The sequence below is a fragment of the Theropithecus gelada genome, chromosome 8 (assembly GCF_003255815.1).
Source record: "Theropithecus gelada isolate Dixy chromosome 8, Tgel_1.0, whole genome shotgun sequence".
Lineage (NCBI taxonomy): Eukaryota > Metazoa > Chordata > Mammalia > Primates > Cercopithecidae > Theropithecus > Theropithecus gelada.
Genome location: NC_037676.1, coordinates 100045475 through 100067149, shown reverse-complemented (window position 1 = coordinate 100067149; position 21675 = coordinate 100045475). Strand labels below are relative to the sequence as shown.

At 39.8% G+C, this 21675-nt stretch overlaps 1 protein-coding gene across 5 annotated transcripts in view; it reads right to left on the bottom strand.

The window, feature by feature from the left end:
• MTDH (metadherin) overlaps positions 1-21675 on the bottom strand; it is an 81456-nt gene that overhangs the window by 14166 nt on the left and 45615 nt on the right. For 2 of the 5 annotated variants that reach the window (XM_025393533.1, XM_025393535.1), the window contains 3 exons: positions 13854-13952; positions 7109-7233; positions 414-521 (listed from right to left, as the gene is read on the bottom strand). In XM_025393533.1, coding sequence (XP_025249318.1) covers positions 414-521; positions 7109-7233; positions 13854-13952 — 332 coding nt within the window. Of the gene's footprint in view, positions 1-413; positions 522-7108; positions 7234-13853; positions 13953-17450; positions 17541-21675 lie in introns of all 5 variants that reach the window. The other 3 variants (XM_025393536.1, XM_025393537.1, XM_025393532.1) reach the window with 2 other exon arrangements.

Sequence of the window (21675 nt, the reverse complement as noted above, 5' to 3'; positions counted from 1 at the left end):
GGATACTACCAAGTGAAATAACCAGCAAACTCAAAGTGAAAGACTCCACTTGTTATACACATGGTTTTTCTGTGTGCGCTAAATGTTACTTTCCAGTTACTCAAAAGGAATTTTTGTATGTGTAAAATACTGTATCTCTTTTCCCATTTCACCATTATATAATTAAAAAATGCATCAATAATTTGGAATTTTACTTATTTTTGACTTTAGCAACACCTTTAACATGAATTTTTTGAGCAATAACATTTATTACAATAAGATGAATTGAATATGTAAAACATTCCATGACTTTCCAAATCAACATGATGTCTCATACTGTCTTTTATCTCTATATATTCTTAGCATCTGTACCTCATCTTTTCACATTTTAAGCAGGAGGCGCTTAATGAATCCTTGTTGTTTTGACATTTTACCTGTGCGTGAGAGTTATCTTCACCTTGCTTCTTCTTTTTCTTTTTTTTCTTTTTGGATTTCCCAGTTGGAAGAGCTCCCTCTCCCTTTTCTTTATCATCATCTGAGACCTTAGGTTAAAAGCAAAAATATTAAAGAGAACCAAATGGTTATATTTCCATTATTTAGAAAATTATTATGAAATAATTTCATTCATTAGGTACAGTCTTCGTTTCCCAAAATCTAAATAAAAACTAGTAATAAGTAATAAAACGGATCAAGAACTACCTACTTAAAAAATAACAAAATACATGGAACCTCATTCTCTCAGTGTGTCTATGTCACCCATCACTCGCTGCAACATAGAGAGCTGTGTAAACTTTAGTGTTTTAAAAACTCACTGAATAGGTAATTCTATTTTGAAGTTCAAATGTAGTGCAATTTGCATTAAAATTTATCTGACCCTGTTAAGAGAATGAAATAACAAGCTACACAATGGGGGAATATATTTGCAAGCCATATAGTTCCACCCATGGAACTAGTATCCATACAATATAAGGAACACTCAAATTAAAAAAAAAAATCCCCGGCCGGGCGCGGTGGCTCAAGCCTGTAATCCCAGCACTTTGGGAGGCCGAGGCGGGTGGATCACGAGGTCAGGAGATCGAGACCATCCTGGCTAACATGGTGAAACCCCGTCTCTACTAAAAATACAAAAAACTAGCCGGGCGTGGTGGCGGGCGCCTGTAGTCCCAGCTACTCGGAGGCTGAGGCAGGAGAATGGCGTGAACCTGGGAGGCGGAGCTTGCAGTGAGCCGAGATCGCGCCACTGCACTCCAGCCTGGGTGACACAGCGCGAGACTCCGTCTCAAAAAAAAAAAAAAAAAAAAAAAAAAAAAAATCCCCTTAGAAAATAAGCAAAAGACATGAACAGACAAATGTTCTTTCACCCAAGACCATACACAGATGGCAAAAAAACACATGGAAAAAAGCTCAACTCCATTTGCTATTAGGCAAATGCATATTAAAACCACAATGAGTTATCACTATACACCTATTAGAACTGCTAAAATAAAAAACAGTGACAACTGCAAATTTAGGTGAGGATACAGAAAAACCAGTTTCTTAAAATACTAAAATATGCAACTATCATAATAGATTGAAATGAAAACTTATGTTTAGACAGAGACTTCTGAAAGCCTACATATTTAGCAGCTTTATTCATAATAGTCCCAAACTGGAAAGGACCCATATGTCCTTCAATAGGTAAATGGTTAAAGAAACTGAGGTACATCCAGACCATGGAATATCACTCAGCAGTAAAAAGGTACAACTACCGATACATACAACAACCTGGATGAATCTCCAGAGAATTATGTTGAGTGAAAACAAAACAAACAAACAAAAAAACATATAAAGGCCAGGAGCAGTGGCTGAAGCCTGTAATCCCAGCACTTTGGGAGGCCAGGGCGGGTGGATCCCCTGAGGTCAGAAGTTCAAGAGCAGCCTGACCACTATGGTGAAACCCTGTCTCTACTAAAAATAAAAAAATTAGCTGGGCCTGATGGCATGCACCTGTAATCCCAGCTACTTGGGAGGCTGAGATGGGAGAACTGCTTGAACCCAGGAGGCGGAGGCTGCAGTGAGCCGATATCATTTCACTGCACTCCGGCCTGGGTAACAGAGCAAGACTCCATCTCAATCAAACCAACAAACAAAAACCATAGCAAAAGGATATATACATACGTGTGTGTGTGTCTCTCTCTCTCTCTATATATATATAATATATAATTCCATTAATAAAACATTCTTGAAATGATAAATGTTCTGTATCTTGATTGCATCAATGTAAACATGCCACTTGTGAAAAGGTAGTTCCCTCTTATTCGCAGTTTTTCTTTCTGCAGTTTCAGTTACCTGCGGTCAACCTCAGTCTGATATTAAAGTACTTTGAAAGAGACAGAAAGTGAGAGAGACCACATTCACAAAACATCTATTACAGTAAATTTTATAACTGTTTTATTTTATGATTACTGTTGTTAATCTTTTACTAATTTACAAATTAAACTTTATCAGAGGTATGTATAGGAAAAAGCATAGTATACGTAGGGTTTGACACTGGTTTCAGGCATCCACTGAGTCTTGGAATGTATCCCCTGTGTATAAGTGGAGGTGGGGAGCGGTGGGGATGGCTACTGCATGACTGTGCAGTATTATGGTTTTTTAACATGTTACTACTGGAGAAAACTGGATAGAAGGGGTACAGGGGATCACTCTGTTTCATTCCTGTCTGGTTTTGTTTTTTTTTTTTTCAAGACAGCGTCTTGCTCCGTTGCCCAGGCTGGAGTACAGTGGTGCAATCAAGGCTCACTGCACAGCCTTGACCTCCTGATCCTCTTGCCTTAGCCACTTGAGGAGCTGGGACTATAGGCTGATTTTTCTGTATTTTTTTTTTTAAAAATATTAGAGATAGGGTCTTGCTATGTTGTACAGGCTAGTCTCAAACATGTGGGCTCAAGTGATCCTCCTAGCTTGGTCTTCCGAAGTGCTGGGATTACAGGCGTGAGCCACCGTGCCTGGCCTGTATTCTTTCTTTCTTTCTTTCTTTTTTTTTTTTTTTTGAGACGGACTCTCGCTCTGTCGCCCAGACTGGAGTGCAGTGGCCGGATCTCCGCTCACTGCAAGCTCCGCCTCCTGGGTTTACGCCATTCTCCTGCCTCGGCCTCCCGAGTAGCTGGGGCTACAGGAGCCCGCCACCTCGCCCGGCCAGTTTTTTTTGTATATTTTAGTAGAGACGGGGTTTCACCGGGTTAGCCAGGATGGTCTCGATCTCCTGACCTCGTGATCTGCCCGTCTCGGCCTCCCAAAGTGCTGGGATTACAGGCTTGAGCCACCGCACCCGGCTTGTATTATTTCTTGTAACTGCATTTGAATCTACAATTATCTCAAAATAAAAGGTTTAATTTAAATAACTGAATTTGAGAAGTCATGTCATTGAAAATAGCATTCTGCAGGACAAAAAAATACCTATCAAGTTAGCACTGTTATGTTAATATTCATAATGATGCAGAGGCCATGCCAATCTTCTTTGTATCTTATCTATCTATTTATTTTTTGGAGATGGAGTCTTGCTCTGTTGCCCAGGATGGAGCGCAATGGTGCCATCTTGGCTCACTGCAACCTCCACCTCCCGGGTTCAAGCAATTCCCCTGCCTCAGTCTCCCAAGTAGCTGGGATTACAGGTGCACACCACCATGCCCAGCTAATTTTTCTATTTTTAGTAGAGGCAGGTTTCACCTTGTTGGTCAGGCTGGTCTTGAACTCCTGACCTCAGGTGATCCACCCACCTTGGCCTCCTAAAGTGCTGGGATTACAGGCATGAGACACTGTGCCCGGCCTTATTCTTTTATTTATTTTTTTTGAGATAGTCTCACTCTGTTGCTCAGGCTGGAGTGAAGTGGCTCACTGCAACCTCTGCCTCCCAGTTCAAGTGAGTCTTGTGCCTCAGCCTCCTGAGTAGCTGGGATTATAGGTGCACACCGCCATGTCCAGCTAATTTTTTTTTTGTATTTTTAGTAGAGACAGGGTTTCACCATGTTAGCCAGGCTGGTCTCAAACTCCCGACCTCGGGTGATCTGCCCACCTTGGCCTCCCAAAGTACTGGGATTACAGGTGTTAGCCACTGCACCTGGCCTCAATTTTAGTGTATGTGCTGCTGAAGTAAGCACTGTAGTTTAACTTTCTACGGAAAAATGCTGTTTGTTTATTCTCACAAATGACAACCTAGATTCCTAGACTATCTTTACAGGAAGAGATGATTCTAAGTAGCTGCCATTTCTCTGCTCAGCACTATAGTCACTATAATGATTTTGGTGATCTCACAAACTACCAAACAGCTTACAGAAATTACAAGCAGATGGAAAAACAAAACAAAATTGGCACAAACTTAGCTAAGAGATTTTCAGTCTAGGCTGGCTGGCTACCAGTTGTGCAGAAATGTCCCTAGAAGTTTTCACCACAAGCTGTTTCAAGGTCTTGTAATGATTAAAATGCCATATGAACAGATCCATGCCATGAATGATACTCAGGTCACAAGAACTTTCTTCAGTCAGCTTACCACTTCGTTATAATCCAACCATGAAAGAAATGTAGTTCCCCATGGCAAAATACTATTTTCATTAATGGGAAGATGCTGAAATCAGCTCTACATCTTTTAAGTCCCATGAAAGAGTTGAGATTTTGATAAATGTATTTTAAATCTTTAAATAAAAAGGACATTACTGATAAATTTCAAATTCCTTTATACCGCTTCCCAATTCCATTTTCACACTCCCTTCCCAGTGGTAACCAAAATTGTGAACAATTTCTGTGTCTATCCAATCAATTTTTCTATAAATTTATTTGTATCCACAAATAAAAATTTATAAATGACATATTCTATCTTTTTATAACTTGCTCATCATTCAGCATGTTGAGATTCCATTCGTAATGCTAATAATGTAGCTTTAGTTCATTTTTAACTTTTTTTTTTTTTTTTTTGAGACGGAGTCTGTCTCTGTCGCCCAGGCTGGAGTACAGTGGCGCAATCTCGGCTCACTGCAAGCTCTGCCTCCCGGGTTCACACCATTCTCCAGCCTCAGCCTCCAGAGTAGCTGGGACTACAGGCACCTGCCACCACAACTGGCTAATTTTTTGTGTTTTTAGTAGAGACGGGGTTTCACTGTTAGCCAGGATGGTCTCGATCTCCTGACCTCGTGATCCGCCCGCCTTGGCCTCCCAAAGTGCAGGGATTATAGGCATTAGCCACTGTGCCTGGCCTCATTTTTAACTTCTAATATGCCATTGTATAAACATATCACATCTTTCCATTCCCCAACTGATGAACATTTTGATGACAGCTCACTTTTGCTTAGAAATGTAAAAGGTAATTTCTGAATATATTCAGAAAAAGAATTCCTATGATGTATGATAAAGTCTTTACTCCATTCATGGGTTCTATTGTGTTAAATGTCCAACAAACATCTGAATGATTACTATGTATTAAGGTACTATACATTAAGATATTGTACTAAGAAGTCGTTTTGTAGGTCCAATCTAAAACCCCTTTCTCCGCTGTTGACTTTCATATTGCCTGTTACCTGTCCCCCTCTACATTTATTTACCCCTCCTTCTACCATTAGTATTATATCTGTTTTTTTTGAAATGGAGTCTCGCTCTGTCGTCCAGGCTGGAGTGCAGTGGCGCAACCTTGACTCAATGCAACCTCTGCCTCCCGGGTTTAAGCAATTCTTTGCCTCAGCCTCATGAATAGATGGGATTACAGGTGCCCGCCACCATGCCCAGCTAATTTTTGTATTTTTAGTAGAGACGGGGTTTCACCATCTTGGCCAGGCTGGTCTTGTACTCCTGACCTTGTGATCCACCCACCTTGGCCTCCCAAAGTGGGAGCCACCATGCCCGGCCTATATCCTGTTTTAAAGACCAATCCTGGCTGGGTGCAGTGGCTCATGCCTGTAAATCCCAGCACTTTGGGAGGCCGAGGTGGCGGATCACTTGAGGTCAGGAGTTTGAGACCAGCCTGGCTAACATGGCAAAAACCTGTCTCTACTAAAAATACAAAAATTAGCTGGGCGTAGTGATGCATGCCTGCAATCCCGGCTACTCAGGAGGCTGAGGAGGGAGAATCACTTGAACCTGGGAGGTGGAGGTTGCAGCGAGCCGAGATCGTGCCACTGCACTCTAGCCCGGGAGACAGGGCGAAACTCCATCTCAAAAAAAAAAAAAAAAAAAAAAAGGCCTGGCATGGTGGCTCTACTAAATATACAAAAATTAGCCAGGCATAGTGGCAGGCTAATTTGTAATCCCAACTACTCAGAAGGCTGAGGTAGGAAAACTGTTTGAATACAGGATGCAGAGGTTGCAGTGAGCCGAGATCACGCCACTGCACTCCAGCCTGGGCGGCAGAATGAGAATGTCTCCAAAAAAAAAAGAAAGAAAAAAAGAAAGAAAAAAGACTGCTGGCTGGGCGCGGTGGCTCACATCTGTAATCCCAGCACTTTGGGAGGCCGAGGTGGGTGGATCACCTGAGGTCAGGAGTTTGAGACCAGCCTGATATACATGTAGAAACCCCATCTCTACTAAAAATACAAAAATTAGCTGGGTGTGGTGGCAGGCGCCTGTAATCCCAGCTGCTTGGGAGGCTGAGGCAGGAGAATTGCTTGAACCCAGGAAGCAGAGGTTGCAGTGAGCCTAGATCATGCCATTGCACCCCAGCCTGGGTAACAAGAGCAAAACTCTGTCTCAAAAAAAACAAAAAACAAAAAAACCCTGCTGATCCTATACCAAAATCTCCCCTATCATTAAAATACAACCCCCCCAATCCCAACAAAACCATTCCTGATACCACATGTTGCTATTATCCACTGTCTCTCTTCCATTCCTATCCAAACTTGGGTTTGCTGTTTCTGATGCTGTTGATTATTGCTTCCCTGACCCTCTCAACTGTGTCAGCCTCTGTGACCCAGAATTCTCCTTCGGTTGCTTTATTTTATAAATAGAGATGGGGTCTCACTATGTTGCCCAGGTTGGCCTTGAACTCCCGGGCTCAAGCAATCCTCCCACAGCACCTCCCAAAGTGCTGGGATTATAAGCGTGAGCCACCATGCCCAGCCTGTCTCTTCCATTAACAAATAAACACCCAGGAATCTCTTATACTCACCTTTTGATCATCAGGAATTGGTTCCTGGGACTTTAGAAGTGAAGCTCTTTCTTCGTCTACCCAATTGCCCCACTCTTCTGCTGGTGCATTCCAATCAGAGTTGGGATCAGCAGAAGACAGACCATCTAAAATTTAACAGTGTGAATTAGGTGTCTATCATTTTTGCCATAAGTTAAAAGGCAAAAACTAAAAATTCCTTATGTTCAACTAAGCTGTAATTTTAAGTTATTGTTCTGTCTCCCAAACATATTTTAAGAGCCAGAAAAAAAAAGTAACATGATGGTAACAATCTTTATTCAATTTCTGCTAAGCATATCATATGGTTAAATGGAATTTCTAAGAAATTCCAGAAAATTTATTAGCCATTTGATTCCACTCTCTGATTCTTTTGTTATCAGTCTCCTGAATTTCTTTTCTCTATCCATTTTTAACTTGGTCTAGGACCTGGTTGTTTTCTCCCCTGATTATTACAACATTTTTGTAATTGATTTATTTTCTAGGGTTTGGAATTAATTCTTAACAGTAGTACCAAAGTTATAATCCCTACCTGTCATTTTATACTACACCTCTCCTATCCTTATGAGCTTTTCAAAATTAGGTTCTTCAAATTCACCAAGTCATGACAATATTCAATCTCTTATTTTTCCCTCCTTCTTTTAATACTTAACCTGTACTTTCTTATATTTTTCAGATCATTCAATATGTTTTTTATCCAATTATTTCAAAAGCATTTGAGTAACTTTCAGGGCTTCACTCATCATTTGTTATCAAAAATAAATTTTATTCTAGACTTCTAGATCCCTTTCTTTCACTATAGGAGGCACTAAATTTTTAACTCCTTGAGGAAGCTATCAATGACTTATTCTAAAAGGAAAAACCAGTCTTTGCTTTTACCCAGGTTAAATAAGTAGCTTTCAAAGTTAATTCTTCCCTTCTCTCTCTGCACATTATATACTCCTATATATGTTCCTGTAAATCTACTTATAGTCAGGTTTCATTTACAATGGTTTAAGATGACAAAGGTTAAGCTTTATTTCTAAGTGGTTAACAAGTTGTCCCAACAATGCTTAACTGAAAAATCCAGTCACTTCTCACTAATACCTAATGCTACTTTTATTAAATACTCAATTCTTTCTTTCTTTTTTCCCCGAGACGGAGTCTTGCTCTGTCGCCCAGGCTGGAGTGCAGTGGCATGATCTCGGCTCACTGGAACCTCCGCCTCCCAGGTTCAAGCAATTCTCCTGCCTCAGCCTCCCAAGTAGCTGGGATTACAGGCATGCGCCACCACACCCGGGCTAATTTTCGTATTCTTAGTAGAGACAGAGTTTCACAATGTTGGCCAGGCTGGTCTCGAACTCTCGAACTCTTGACCTTGTGATCTGCCCGACTTGCCTCCCAAAGTGCTGGGATTATGGGCGTGAACCACCACACGCAGCAATGCTCAATTCTTTTCTTTTTTCTTTTTTTTGAGATGGAGTCTCACTCTGCCACCCAGGCTGGAGTGCAGTGTCACAATCTTGGCTCACTGCAACCTCTGCCTCCCGGGTTCAAGCAATTCTCCTGCCTCAGCCTCCTGAGTAGCTGGGATTACAGGTGTGCATCACCACACCCTGCTAATTTTTGTATTTTTAGTAGAAACAGGGTTTCACCATGTTGGTCAGGCTGGTCTCGAACTCCTGACCTTGTGATCCACCTGCCTCGGCCTCCCAAACTGCTGGGGATTACAGGCATGAGCCACCGTGCCCGGCCTTACTCAATTCTTTTATATGCATTTCAGTCTGTTTCTAGAATTTCTATTCTATTCCACTGATCTATTCCTGGGACAGTGCTATACATAACTCTGCAATATATTTTTGTATCTAGAAGGACAAATTTGTTTGCATTACTTTTATTTAGTACTCTTATTTACTTTTTGCTATTCTTATTTTTCCAGGTGAACTCTATTATTGTTTTTAACAGGGAGGTATAATACATTCTTATGAAGGTTTTAAAACCCACGTTTTGGAAGAATATATAACAATCTGGGAAAATGCTCACAGAAAAAAAAAATCATAGACAAAACTGTCTACACAGTATGATCTCAAATTTATATGAGGAAGAGACAGAAGAAAATAAAACATTATATATATAATATATATATTTTGTCTTAGTTTAAGAGACAGGGTCTTATTCTGTCACCCAGGCTGGACTGGAGTGGTATAATCATAGTTCACTGCAGCCTTAACCTCCTGGGGCTCAAGTGATCCCCCTGCCTCAGCCTCCTGAGCAGCTGGGACCACAGCCGTGTGCCACCATGCCTGGCTAATTTTTAAATTTTTTGTAGAGAAGGGGTGTCACTATATTGCCCAGGTTGGAATAATAAATATATTTTAATAGTGAAATTACATCTATCCAATCCTTATTAAGCACTTACTATGTGCTAGAACTTGAGCTAGGTAGGTACTAGAGATATAAAAATAAGTAAAATAGAATCCCTCTGCACATGCAGCTTGTAGTCTGTCTATTCAGGGGTGAAGATAGGTAAGCTTAACAAACAATTAAATACAGAGTGATAGATTCTGCCATGAGGGCTGTGGAAACAGAGAAGAGCTAAGCTAGTGGAGGACAGGGAGAGACAACATAAGAATTTATAGTCTAGTGGACGAAAAACATGGAACAGGTGATTACAAGTGTGAAATGTGTTACAAAAAAGGAAGTTCCTTCCTGTATTTCTAAATTCACCACCATGAGCAAGTATCTGGAGTATTACATAGTAACACAGAGGCGAAGAGCATGGGCCTTCACATCAAACAAATGTACATTTGAATATTGTTCTACCACTTAATAACAAGATGATTTTGGTTAAGTTTCTTAATGGGCTCTATTATCAACTTCATAGGATCGCTGAGAGGATTATATGAGATACATGTAAAGCAATTCATGGCAATGCAGTAAGCACTCAATAAGTGGTAGCTATTGTTTTTATTATCACTGATGATATTAAAACCAGTTTCTAATCTATAAGGCATGTACAGCTAAAAATTTATTCCTCACAATTCTGATGAACCTCTCAGTAAGATATACTTCATATGTAAGATAAACTTCAATTCAATCTAGTAGATGTCTAGAACCAACTACTCATCTTATACTAAGCATTCATTAATAATACATTTAGGAGGTTCACATACCAAAGCTATCATTGGTTTTGCTTAACTCTCACAGATAAGAAACCCAGATTTTGAAAACTGCTGTCCATAAGCCATGTCTCTAAGACTTCTTGCCAGAAAAGAAACTATTAAGTAGAAAAAAGTTTAGGCAACTGAGTGGGCAATATACCAACATTTCACCCATCTTCTTAATACATGTGGTGGGAGGTGGAGGTGAAAAATAAAAATCAAGTAAAATGCTTAGTAAAAGTATTTTTTGACAGGGTCTCGCTCTATTGCCCAGGCTGGAGTGCAGTGGCAAGATCATGGCACACTATAGCCTAGACTTCTCAGGCTCAAGTGATCCTCCCACTTCAGACTCCTGAGTAGCTGGGACTATAGGCATGCGAACCATGCCCAGCTAATTTTTTTTTGTAGAGATGGGGTCTCACTATGTTGCCTAGGCTGGTCTTGAATGCATGGACGCAAGACATCCTTGCACCTTGGCTTCCCAAAGTGCTGGGATTACAAGTGTGAGCCATGGCACCGGCCTGAGTAACTAATTCTTAAGATTCATAGGCCTAATATACTAAAAAACTTCTTAGACATAGTTCCCTTAAAAATGACTCACAGTATAGTTTGCTTCAATTACAATCTCTCATCTCTAAAGTTTCCCATTAGTCTGCCAATGTCTTTTCAAAGAGCCATACTGGTTTTCTTTTCAAAAGGGTAAGGAATTTGTCTCTCCATTTAATTCGCTTATGGAATAATGTTTTAGGTTTAAGCATCTCATTGCTGGTCTTTATTTGGTTGTCAGCTGTTTCTTGTCAGAACTTAATTCAACGTAAACTTTAATAACTTTTTAATAAAAGAAAACAATCATGTTAGAAAGACATTCTCCAGTGTTAACCACACTGGGTTAGTTAACCACATTGGGTAGACTTATTTTGCCACCAGAAGGACACCAACAGCAGAAACAGCAGCACTTACTGGATATTTATTATATTTATTATATGTGAGGCAGTGTTCTAAGTGCTTTATATGTATTAACTCATTTAATCTTCTCAGCCGTACTGTTGGGGAGGAATTACTATTTTTACAGATGAGGAAATTGAGGCATAGAATAATCACGTAACCTGCGTAAGGGCAAAGGCAAGGAAGTTAAGATTGAAACCCAGGTAGTCTGTCCTGAAAGCTCATGCTCTCAACCACTCCATTATGCTGCAGTGAATTCATTCACTCCTGTGTGCCAAGAAAAAGTTCTATTCAACATCTGACTTTTTACATGGGTTACAATAATGCTGTTCCTTTATGGTTAAGATAGTAATGGATTAATGTACGTCTTCAAACTGGAGGGTCAATATATTAATTGTATCATACTGTAAATGTAAATCTAACATAATATACTTTGTGGATTAGTAATCTCAAATACTAAATCATTCATTTTGGAAATTCAGAAGTAATAATTAAATTCACTGAGCACCAATAATAGAGCAGAATTAAAGATGGTGACACAGAAAATAAAGTTTACAGAGAAAACGTTGAAGAAAAACTCTGGACTTAAAAAGACTGCCAATACAGCACAACAAACTTGAGGAAGATGGTGTTTCTGATACATATTACTTTGATTAAGTACAGAATCCTGTGGATACATGTTTTAAAAATCTTTTATTTTAGCAGCCAATCATGTTTTTCATATTCAAAGTATCTTAATATGGATAAAATAAAAAGTGGATCTATTCTGTCCAGACAGGAAAGCCTGGAGACCTGTCCACTCAATTTTCCTCTGCCTCAACCCACAGCAGCCCAAGATACCTTTCTGCTTTTCCTATAGTCACTCCTATCATTGTTATAATCACTCCTCAATTCTATTCTGCATGTAGCTGATAATTCTTTCAAAGCACAAATACACGTTTTTTTTTTCTCCCAAAAATAGTGCTTTCACATCCTTGTAAAACCTTGGATTTAAATACTTCATACACAGTCAGCCCTGCGTATCCACAGGAAAAAAAAAGAATGAACTGTGCCTGTACTGAATATGTACAGACTTTCTTTTCTTGTCATTATTCCCTAAACAATACAGTATAACAACTATTTACACCATATTAGGTACTACAAGTAATCAAGAGATAATTTAAAATATATGGGAAGATATATGTAGGTTATATGCAAATACTATGCCATTTTATCATAGGAGACTTCAGCATCTGGGGATTTTGGAACCTGAGGGGGGTCCTGGAATCAACCCCCCATGGATACTGAGAGATGACTGTAATTTACAGAGCTTTCATGTTCACCCATTACCTCATTAAAACCTCATAACAACCTATGAAAACAGATATGACACGTTATTTGCTCGATTTTACAGCTCCCAGATAAGTGACAAAGCCCAAACCATATGAGGTACTACATTTTAGAGTCAGGACTAAAATTCATATCTACTGTCTAAGCTAGTACTGAAAACCCCCAGCTCCCTAATCTTTAGCCAGCAATTCAAGGCATGGCACTTTACAATATGGTCCTCCCTGATCTTTCTCCCCTCATCTCCCTTAATCTGTAAAAACTGTGCTTTAACCACATGTCGCAAGCTTACCTTGATGATTACTATCATCACCAAGCCTGTACCAGAGAGTGGTTAAGAGCATGAACTCTGGAGCCAGACTAGCAAGGTATGAATACCACCTTCCTCCATTTAACTAACTGTGTGGCCTGGGGAAAGCTAGATAACTTTCCCTTGTCACAGTTTTTTCATCTGGAAAGTGTGGAAACAAATAAAACCTACCACACAGAAATGTTTTAAGCATTAAATGAGATAATAAAATCCAAAAGACTAAAACCAGTACCTGGCACACAGTACAGTGTTTTTATTGTCATTCTTATTACTACCGAGCACCTATGTATAAAGGCTTTCACTAGGTCCTGAGTGTATAAAACAGTACTAGTCCCTATTTTCAGAGGGTTCTTAACTCTACTTGGAGAAGCAAAACATATGCTTAAAAATGGTGGAAAACCCCACAGGGAACATATAAGTGCTAACAGTAGAAAACAGTAAATAGTAAAAAAGGATGTGAAATAAAAATTCAGAGAAAGTAAATTTTGAGATTTAGGTTTGTGAGGGAAAAACCTCGTATTTTTGGTTTTTTTAAATGAAGACGGCATGAACTTTCTGAACATACAAACCATATTCTTCCTTTCTAAAATGAGTTTTCCTTTAACTAAACTTCTGTTGGCAACTGGGTTAGGAAAGTAGTTTTCCACCAGCACAAAAATGTGTGTACACTTCACAAATACAAAGCCATTCCTGTATATTGAAGTCAGTCTATTATACTACCTAGGAGGAGAAACAGACATTCATTTAAAACAAAAAATTTAAAAACTAGAAATATTACAGAGCAACCAGAAGAAAACTTTATGTTTAAATATTGCCTCAATTATGAAAATTCAGTTTTAATTCTACAGGTATTCAATAATCAGGTTTCAAGTAGTACATTTGGTATTAAATTATATTATGACCTTTAAAGGTGAGAAATTAGAATTAAAATTAAAACATAAAGCATGAATTCAGGGTGCTAGAAAGAAAATTCTGAAAAAAATAACTGATAATTTTTAAAAGGACATACTTAACCCAGACCATTCATCATCGATATAGGGTTGATTACGGCTAACATCCCACTGATAATCAGAAGTGGTAGACTGAGAAACTGGCTCAGCAGTAGACCCTTAAATGAAAAACGAATGCAATAAAATTAAAAATGGAATTTCCTAATGGTGTTTCATAACAATAGTTTTATACTTTGACACGGAGACTTTATTTTAAAAATTTCTCCTAAAAGGAAAAATTCAGACATTAGAAAAAGAGTTAAGTTAAAAGGAAAAGTAGAATTGAGGGTAATTTTAGATTAACTATCATAATCACTTGATCAAATTCAATGATCAGAAATTTATGTTTTCCCTAGCACCAATCCATTAGATTTTGTGTTTTGTATTACACATCAACTCGTTACCTACAATTTTCTTTCTTTTTTTTTTTTTTTTAAAGACAGGATCTTACTCTGTCACTCAGGCTGAAGTGCAGTGGCATGATCATGGCTCACTGCAGCCTCAACCTCGCAGGCTCAAGAGATCCTCCTACTTCAGCATCCCAGGCAGCTGCTACCACAGGCTTGTACCACCATGCTGGGCTTTTTAAATTTTTTCTTTTTTTGAGACAGAGTCCCGCTTTGTTGCCCAGGCTGGAGTGTAGTGGCACAGTCTTGGCTCACTGCAATCTCTGCCTCCTCGGCTCAAGCAATCCACCTACCTCAGCCTCCCAAGTAGCTGCGACTACAGGCACACATTACCATACCCAGCTAATTTTTGTATTTTTTGTAGAGATGGGGTTTTACCACATTGCCTAGGCTGGTCTTGAACTCCTAGGCTTAAGTGATCCTCCTGCCTTGGCCTCCCAAAGTGCTGGGATTATAGGCATAAGCCACCATGCCTGGTTTCCTGGCTTATTTTTTAATTTTTTTTTGTAGAGATAGGGTCTCCCTGTGTTGCCCAGGCTGGTCCTGAACTCCTGGCCTCCAGGGATCCTCTTCGGCCTCCCAAACTGCTGGGATTACAGGCATGAGCCACTGTGCCCTGCCTACAAATTTCAAGAAGTCAAAAAAAGTTGTTTTTTCCTTCTTCTTAATGGAAAATAAAACACAATAGAAATCTCTGCCATCGATCATTTTAGTCCTGGATGTTTCAGGGCTATGTATCCTCAGAACCCTGAAAGAGGGAACTAGAAAATGTCTGAGTTAGCTAGAATGTTTTGGCTAAGAAACATTAAAAAAATAGGTGGTTATCTAGAGAGGTGAGGCAGAGAGAAGCCAAAGAGACAAGAAGAGTTGCAGGAGGTCTAGAGACTAAGTTCAAGTGCATTTAAAGAAAACAAAATATTATTTCATAAGTTTTGTCTGTTTTTGTTTTTTCTCAGGTGAGGGGAGTAGGTTGGGTGAGAGTGGGTTCACACAGTCTTTTAGGAACCTGATGAAAGCTGTGGTCGTCTACTGTCCAAAGCTTAACACAAAATTTTGCATATAGTTTTGGGGGCATATGAGTCCACTGATGCCAGGTCAAATCCCTTGCTTTATAGATATAAATTCATTTTAGGATGTAAATGTAAAGCAGTAGTTCTCCATCAGGTGCGCGCGTGCACGCGCGTACACACACACACACACCCCTTTTGAATCCGAATTTACTTGTGTACTGGAGTCCTTAGATGACTCTGATATGTATTTTGGATTCAGAGCCACTATATAAAGAAATGGTTAGGAAGAAAAGATACTTGATTAGTATAAAAGTGTTATACACAATCACGTCCTCCTACCACAGTCCTTACTAATTTATAAATTTCTTCTTGGTTACAGATGATCTTACCAGCAGCATTCCACTAATATATTATCCGCTTGATATATACTCTCTCTCTCTATATATGTTTAACATGTATATTTTAATGTAAACTTTAACCAACAGAGTAACCCTATAAAATTCACATGTAATAAATATATTATCTGCTTAGAAGCAGTACTGTAACACTGGTGCTATTCCTTTAGCAGCCCACATTGCTTTCTCTGCATATATGAAGGGAATAGCATGTGTGTTGTACAGAGTCATCAAATGAGGAAGCAATAAACTTGTACCTCTGGAACTGAAATGTGGTCTATGAGATCAGAGTTTAGCAAACTATGACCCACAGACCAAATCCAACCATCAGGTTTTTAATATGGCCCATGAGCCAAGAATAGTTCTTACATTTTTAAATGATTAAAAAAAAAATCAGGCCAGGCGCGGTGGCTCACGTCTGTAATCCCAGCACTTTGGGAGGCTGAGGTAGGCAGATCATGAGGTCAAGAGATGGAGACCATCCTGGCTAACACGTTAAAACCCTGTCTCTACTAAAAATACAAAAAATTAGCCGGGTATGGTGGTGTGTGCCTGTAGTACCAGATACTTGGGAGGCTGAGGCAGGAGAATCGTTTGAACCAGGGAGGCGGAGGTTGCAGTGAGCTGAGATTGCGCCACTGCACTCCAGCCTGGCGACAGAGCGAGACTCCGTCTCAAAAGAAAAAAAAAATAATAATAATGATTCAAAAGAATAATATTTTAGAACCAGACAATCATTTGCTTACTGTCTCAGGTTGCTCTCCTGTTACAACGGCAGGGTTGAGTAACTGCAACAGAGGCTGCATGGCCCACAATGCCTAAAATGTTTACCATCTGTCCCTTCATACAAAAAGTTTGCTGATCCCCTTTCTAGGTTAGTGATTCCAGACACTGTGGAACTACAAAATTAGTAAACTGGGTCCACGAATTCCAAACTAAACAATGTCTCCCATAACTTTTATATATATATATATATATATATATGTTTTAAGACAGAGTCTGTCACCCAGTCTGAAGTGCAATGGAGCACTCACGACTCATTGCTCATTGTAGCTTCAACCTCCCGGACCAATGCGATCCTCCACCACAGCCTCCTGAGTAGCTGGGACCACAGGCAAACACCACCATGCCTGGCTAATTTTTTTAAAAAAATTATGTAGTGATGTAGTTGCCCAGGCTGGTCTTGAACTCCTAGGCTCAAGTTATCTTCCCACCTCAGCCTCCCTATGTGCTGGGATTACAGATGTGAGCCACCACACCTGGCCTCCCATATTTATGTAATACTTGTTAAATACATATAGCTTCTATATGATTAACAAAACATATATCCATTTAAGTAATGCAGAATTAACAGTAGTTTATTAGTAATCATGTATTTTATAAATCAACAGATACTTAAGAGTTATTATGTGGGAATCTATAACCTGAAAGGGTTAGTTTTAAACTCATGATGAGTAACGGTGAACAGAAGTAAAATGTCAAATTTTAACTAAAAGTATGGTAGGGCTACCTTAGCAAGAGAAGAATATGAACCTGAAGGGAAGGCCTTGCATGTGTATTTGTCTGTGTGCCAATGCTGTCAGTGATCTCAAGCTACAGAATCCTTACTCCCCTAGAGAGAGGAATTAAGCCATTTGCACATAAGAATTTATGTCTTCTCTTCTTGTTGTAAAGGCCTCTGCCACTTTATAATACCTGCTGTTTATATTGATAGCAGTACTTGATGTTGATTAGCTCTTCAAATAACAAGCACTAAAATTAAACAAATGTTTTTGTTAGCTGAACAAAAGACTGTTTTCACATACCAGAAACAGCAGAGTTAAGTGTGAGAGATGCAAAAGAAGCAGAATTCTGTTCAGAGGTATTCATTCCCCTATCCACACTAGACCAAGCAGCTGTTAAAATAAAAAACATCACTTGGAACCTTCAATTTGCAATCAGATTTGAAAGATATGTAAAGATTTAAAACTATGAGAATATTTAAAGATAACCTTAGAAATGAGAATCACTTAATATAGCAATAGCTACTATTTACTGAATATTTATTATGTAGCTGGGCCCCTTACACCAACCACTTCTAATCCTTACAGCAACTTTGCTAGGCAGTTTTGGAGCAATTATGTGACTTGCTGATAGCTAGAAAACAGAGGAGCCACGAATGCAACTGAAGTCAATTCCCAAAGCCTATGCTCTTTTCCACTGTACCAAGCTGCATTATTATCTATCATAATTAAGCAGCTACTTTGGGATAGCACTGAACTTGGTACTTGACTTTCATTACAACAAATCCTCACAATTACATAAGTATGAGGTTCATACAGGTTAAATAACTAGCCTCAATATTTTCAAGACATTTCTTTCTTATTTTGAAGAACGTAAACCTCCATGAGATGAGTCACATCTGTCTCTTTTCAGTGACCCATTACAAACCTAATTGAATATAGTTCCCTTTCAATTTCAATAAAGGTCCTAGTCTATCTAGGCAGGAACTCTTAATTTGCTTTTTAATATTATCTGTAACAACCTTAAGCAAATACCATCTAATTTATGTCCTAATTATGAAATGCTATATAGTTTTTATAAGTAAATTATATTTACTTATAAATATAAGTAAATTTATATTACTTATATTTTAATAAGTAGGCTTATTAAAGCAAAATTTTTTTAATAAGTAGGCTTATTAAAGCAAAAATTAAAGTAATTTATATTACTTATATTTTAATAAGTAGGCTGGGCGGAGTGGCTCACGCCTGTAATCCCAGCATTTTCTGGGGCCGAGGTGGGCCCATTATGAGGTCAGGAGTTCAAGACCAGCCTGGCCAACATGGTGAGACCCCATCTCTACTAAAAATACAAAAATTAGCTGGCCATGGTGGCACGTGCCTGTAATCCCAGTTACTGAGGCGGAGGTTGCAGTGAGCCAAGATTGTGCCAAGATCGTGCACTCCAGACTGGGTGACAGAGCAAGCCTCTATCTAAAAGAAAAAAAAAAATTGCAGATTGTAAATATCCCAAAAGGTCACACAGTTCCTAACATTACTCCATAAAATTCAACCATTTCTTTTACCAAATATGAAAGGATGCTTCACAGCATAGAAATTAATGCTTTCTTCTTTGCTGAAAATGAGAGTGGGAATTTTGGGAAGGTCTCTTTTTTTTCTTTTTGAGATGGAGTCTTGCTCTGTTGCCCAGGCTGGAGTGCAGTGGCACAACCCTGGCTCACTGCAACCTCCGCCTCCCGGGTTTAAGCAATTGTCCTGCCTCAGCCTCCCGAGTAGGTGGGATTACAGGTACGTGCCACCATGCCCAGTGAATTTTTTGTATTCTAGTAGAGATAAAGTTTCACCATGCCCCCCAGGCTGGTCTTGAACTCCTGGGCTCAGGTGATCTCCCCGCCTCAGCTCTGCAAAGTGCCAGGATTATAGACATGAGCCACCACACCCAGGCAAGGGAATATCTCTTTCAAACAAGTTTTGATACTTCTACACAATTTTTCAATATAATGGGGAGGAAGGGAGAGCAAGCTTATAAACAATGTAATTAAATGATCTAGAGTTTGATTTTTAAGGGTATTAGCTTTAAAAGAGAGGGGCTGGGGTTGGCGGCTCACGCCTGTAATCCCAGCACTTTGGGAGGCCGAGGTAGGTTGATTACCTGGGGCTAGGAGTTTGAGACTAGCCTGACCAACATGGAGAAACCTCGTCTCTACTAAAAATACAAAAGTAGCCAGGCGTGGTGGAGCATGCCTGTAATCCCAGCTACTCAGGAGGCTGAGGCAGGAGAATTGCTTGAACCTGGAAGGCAGAGGTTGCGGTGAGTCAAGATTGCACCATTGCACTCCAGCCTAGGCAACAAGAGCGAAACTCCATCTCCAAAAAAAAAAAAAAAGAAATATTTTTCTACTTACATACTAAAAAGTTTCTAGTGTCTATTGCTCCCTCAAATTGGAAGAGATAAAAATATCTGCAATAAGCACGAGAGAAAAAATTGTATGTTTAATGCACAAGAAAGTATAACTAGATTTAAAAAATAAAACAGTAGGCAGATGTGGTGGCCCACATCTGTAATCCCAGCACTTTGAGAAGCCGAGGCAGGTGGATCACTTGAGCCCAAGAGTTTGAGACCGGCCAGGGCAATATGGTAAAACTGCGTCTCTACAAAAAAATACCAAAATTAGCCAGGTGTGGTGGCACATGCCTGTGGTCCCAGCTACTAAGGAGGCTAAGGCGGCAAGATCATTTGAGCCCTGGAAGTCGAGGCTGCAGTGAGCAATAATCACACCACTGCACTCCAGCCTGGACAACAGAGTGAGACCCTGTCTCAAAAAATTAAAAACAAAACAAAACAAAAAAAACACAAAAAGTTCATTAGACAAATGGGAAAATGACACGAACAGACAATTCATAAAAGAAATAAAGATGACCAAGAAAGGGCCGGGCATGGTGGCTCACGCCTGTCATCCCAGCACTTCGGGAGGCCAAGATGGGCGGATCATGAGGTCAGGAGTTCGAGAACAGCCTGGCCAACATGGTGAAGCCCTGTCTCTACCAAAAGTACAAAAATTAGCCGGTTGTGGTGACAGGCCCCTGTAATCCCGGCTACTCAGGACACTGAGGCAGGAGAACCACTTGAACCTGAGAGATGGAGGTTGCAGTGAGCTGAGATTGTGCTGCACTCCAGCCTGGGCGACAGAGTAAGACTCCGTTTCAAACAAAAAAACAAACAAAAAAATAAATGACCAAGAAAGTTATGGAAAAATTTTCAATCTCATTAGTGATTCTAAAAAGTTAACCAAAATAATTTATGTACTTTTTGCTTATCGAATTAGAAAAGGCGAAAAAAAAAAAAATCCCCAACCTTGGTAAGTATATGATAAATGGGCACTTACACTGATGCTTTGAGTATAAATTAGAACAACTCTCTTAGAAAATACTTAGGCACTATGTAGTAGAGCATCACAAACATTCATATTCCCTTTAATCCAATATCACTCACAAGACTCTGTCCTTAAGAAATAACTGCCAAACATGGCCAGGTGTGGTGGCTCACACCTATAATCCCAACACTTTGGGAGGCTGGGGCAGGAAGATCACTTGAGGTCAAGAGTTCGAGACCAGTCTGGCCAACATGGTGAAACCCCATCTCTACTAAAAAAAATACAAAAATTAGCCGGGTGTGGTGGTGTGCGCCTGTAATCCCAGCTACTCGGGTGGCTGAGGAACGAGAAATACAAATGCTGAAACTCAGGAGGCAGAGGTTGTAGTGAGCTGAAATCATGCCACTGCACTCCAGCCTAGGTAACAGAGTGAGACTCCATCTTAAAAACAACAACAAAAAAATCCCAAACACATATATTCAGTAAAACATTATCTACAACGGGTTAAAAAAAGGAAAATTGGCTGGGCGTGGTGGCTCACGCCTATAATCCTAACACTTTAGGAGGCGAGGTGGGCGGATCACTTGAGGTCAGGAGTTTGAAACCAGCCTGGGCAACATGGTGAAACCCCATCTCTACTAAAAATACAAAAAAAAATTATCTTGGTGTGGTGGTGTACGCCTGTAATCCCAGTTACTTGGGAGGCTGAGGCAGCAGAATTGCTTGAACCCAGGAGGCAGAGGGTGGTGTGAGCCAAGATCACGCCATTGCACTCTAGTGTGGCAGCAACAAAGTGAGACTCCATCTCAAAAAATAAAAATAAAATACTGCTTGAATAATATGGGAATAGTTAAGTAAATTATGCTAACATTATAGGGCCATTAAATATACTTACAAAAAGTAAGGAAAATGTTCATGTTACAATGTTAAGTGGGGACTAGGGGAGACATAAACACGCACATTCAATTTGAGTTATATCAAAAACAAAAATACTAAAGCAAAACTACAGGCCGGGCGCAATGGCTCACGCCTGTAATCCCAGCACTTTGGGAGGCTGAGGCTGGCAGATCACCTGAGGTCAGGAGTTCAAGATCAGCCTGGCCAACACGGCAAAACCCCGTCCCTACTAGAAATAGAAAAATTAGTCAGGTATG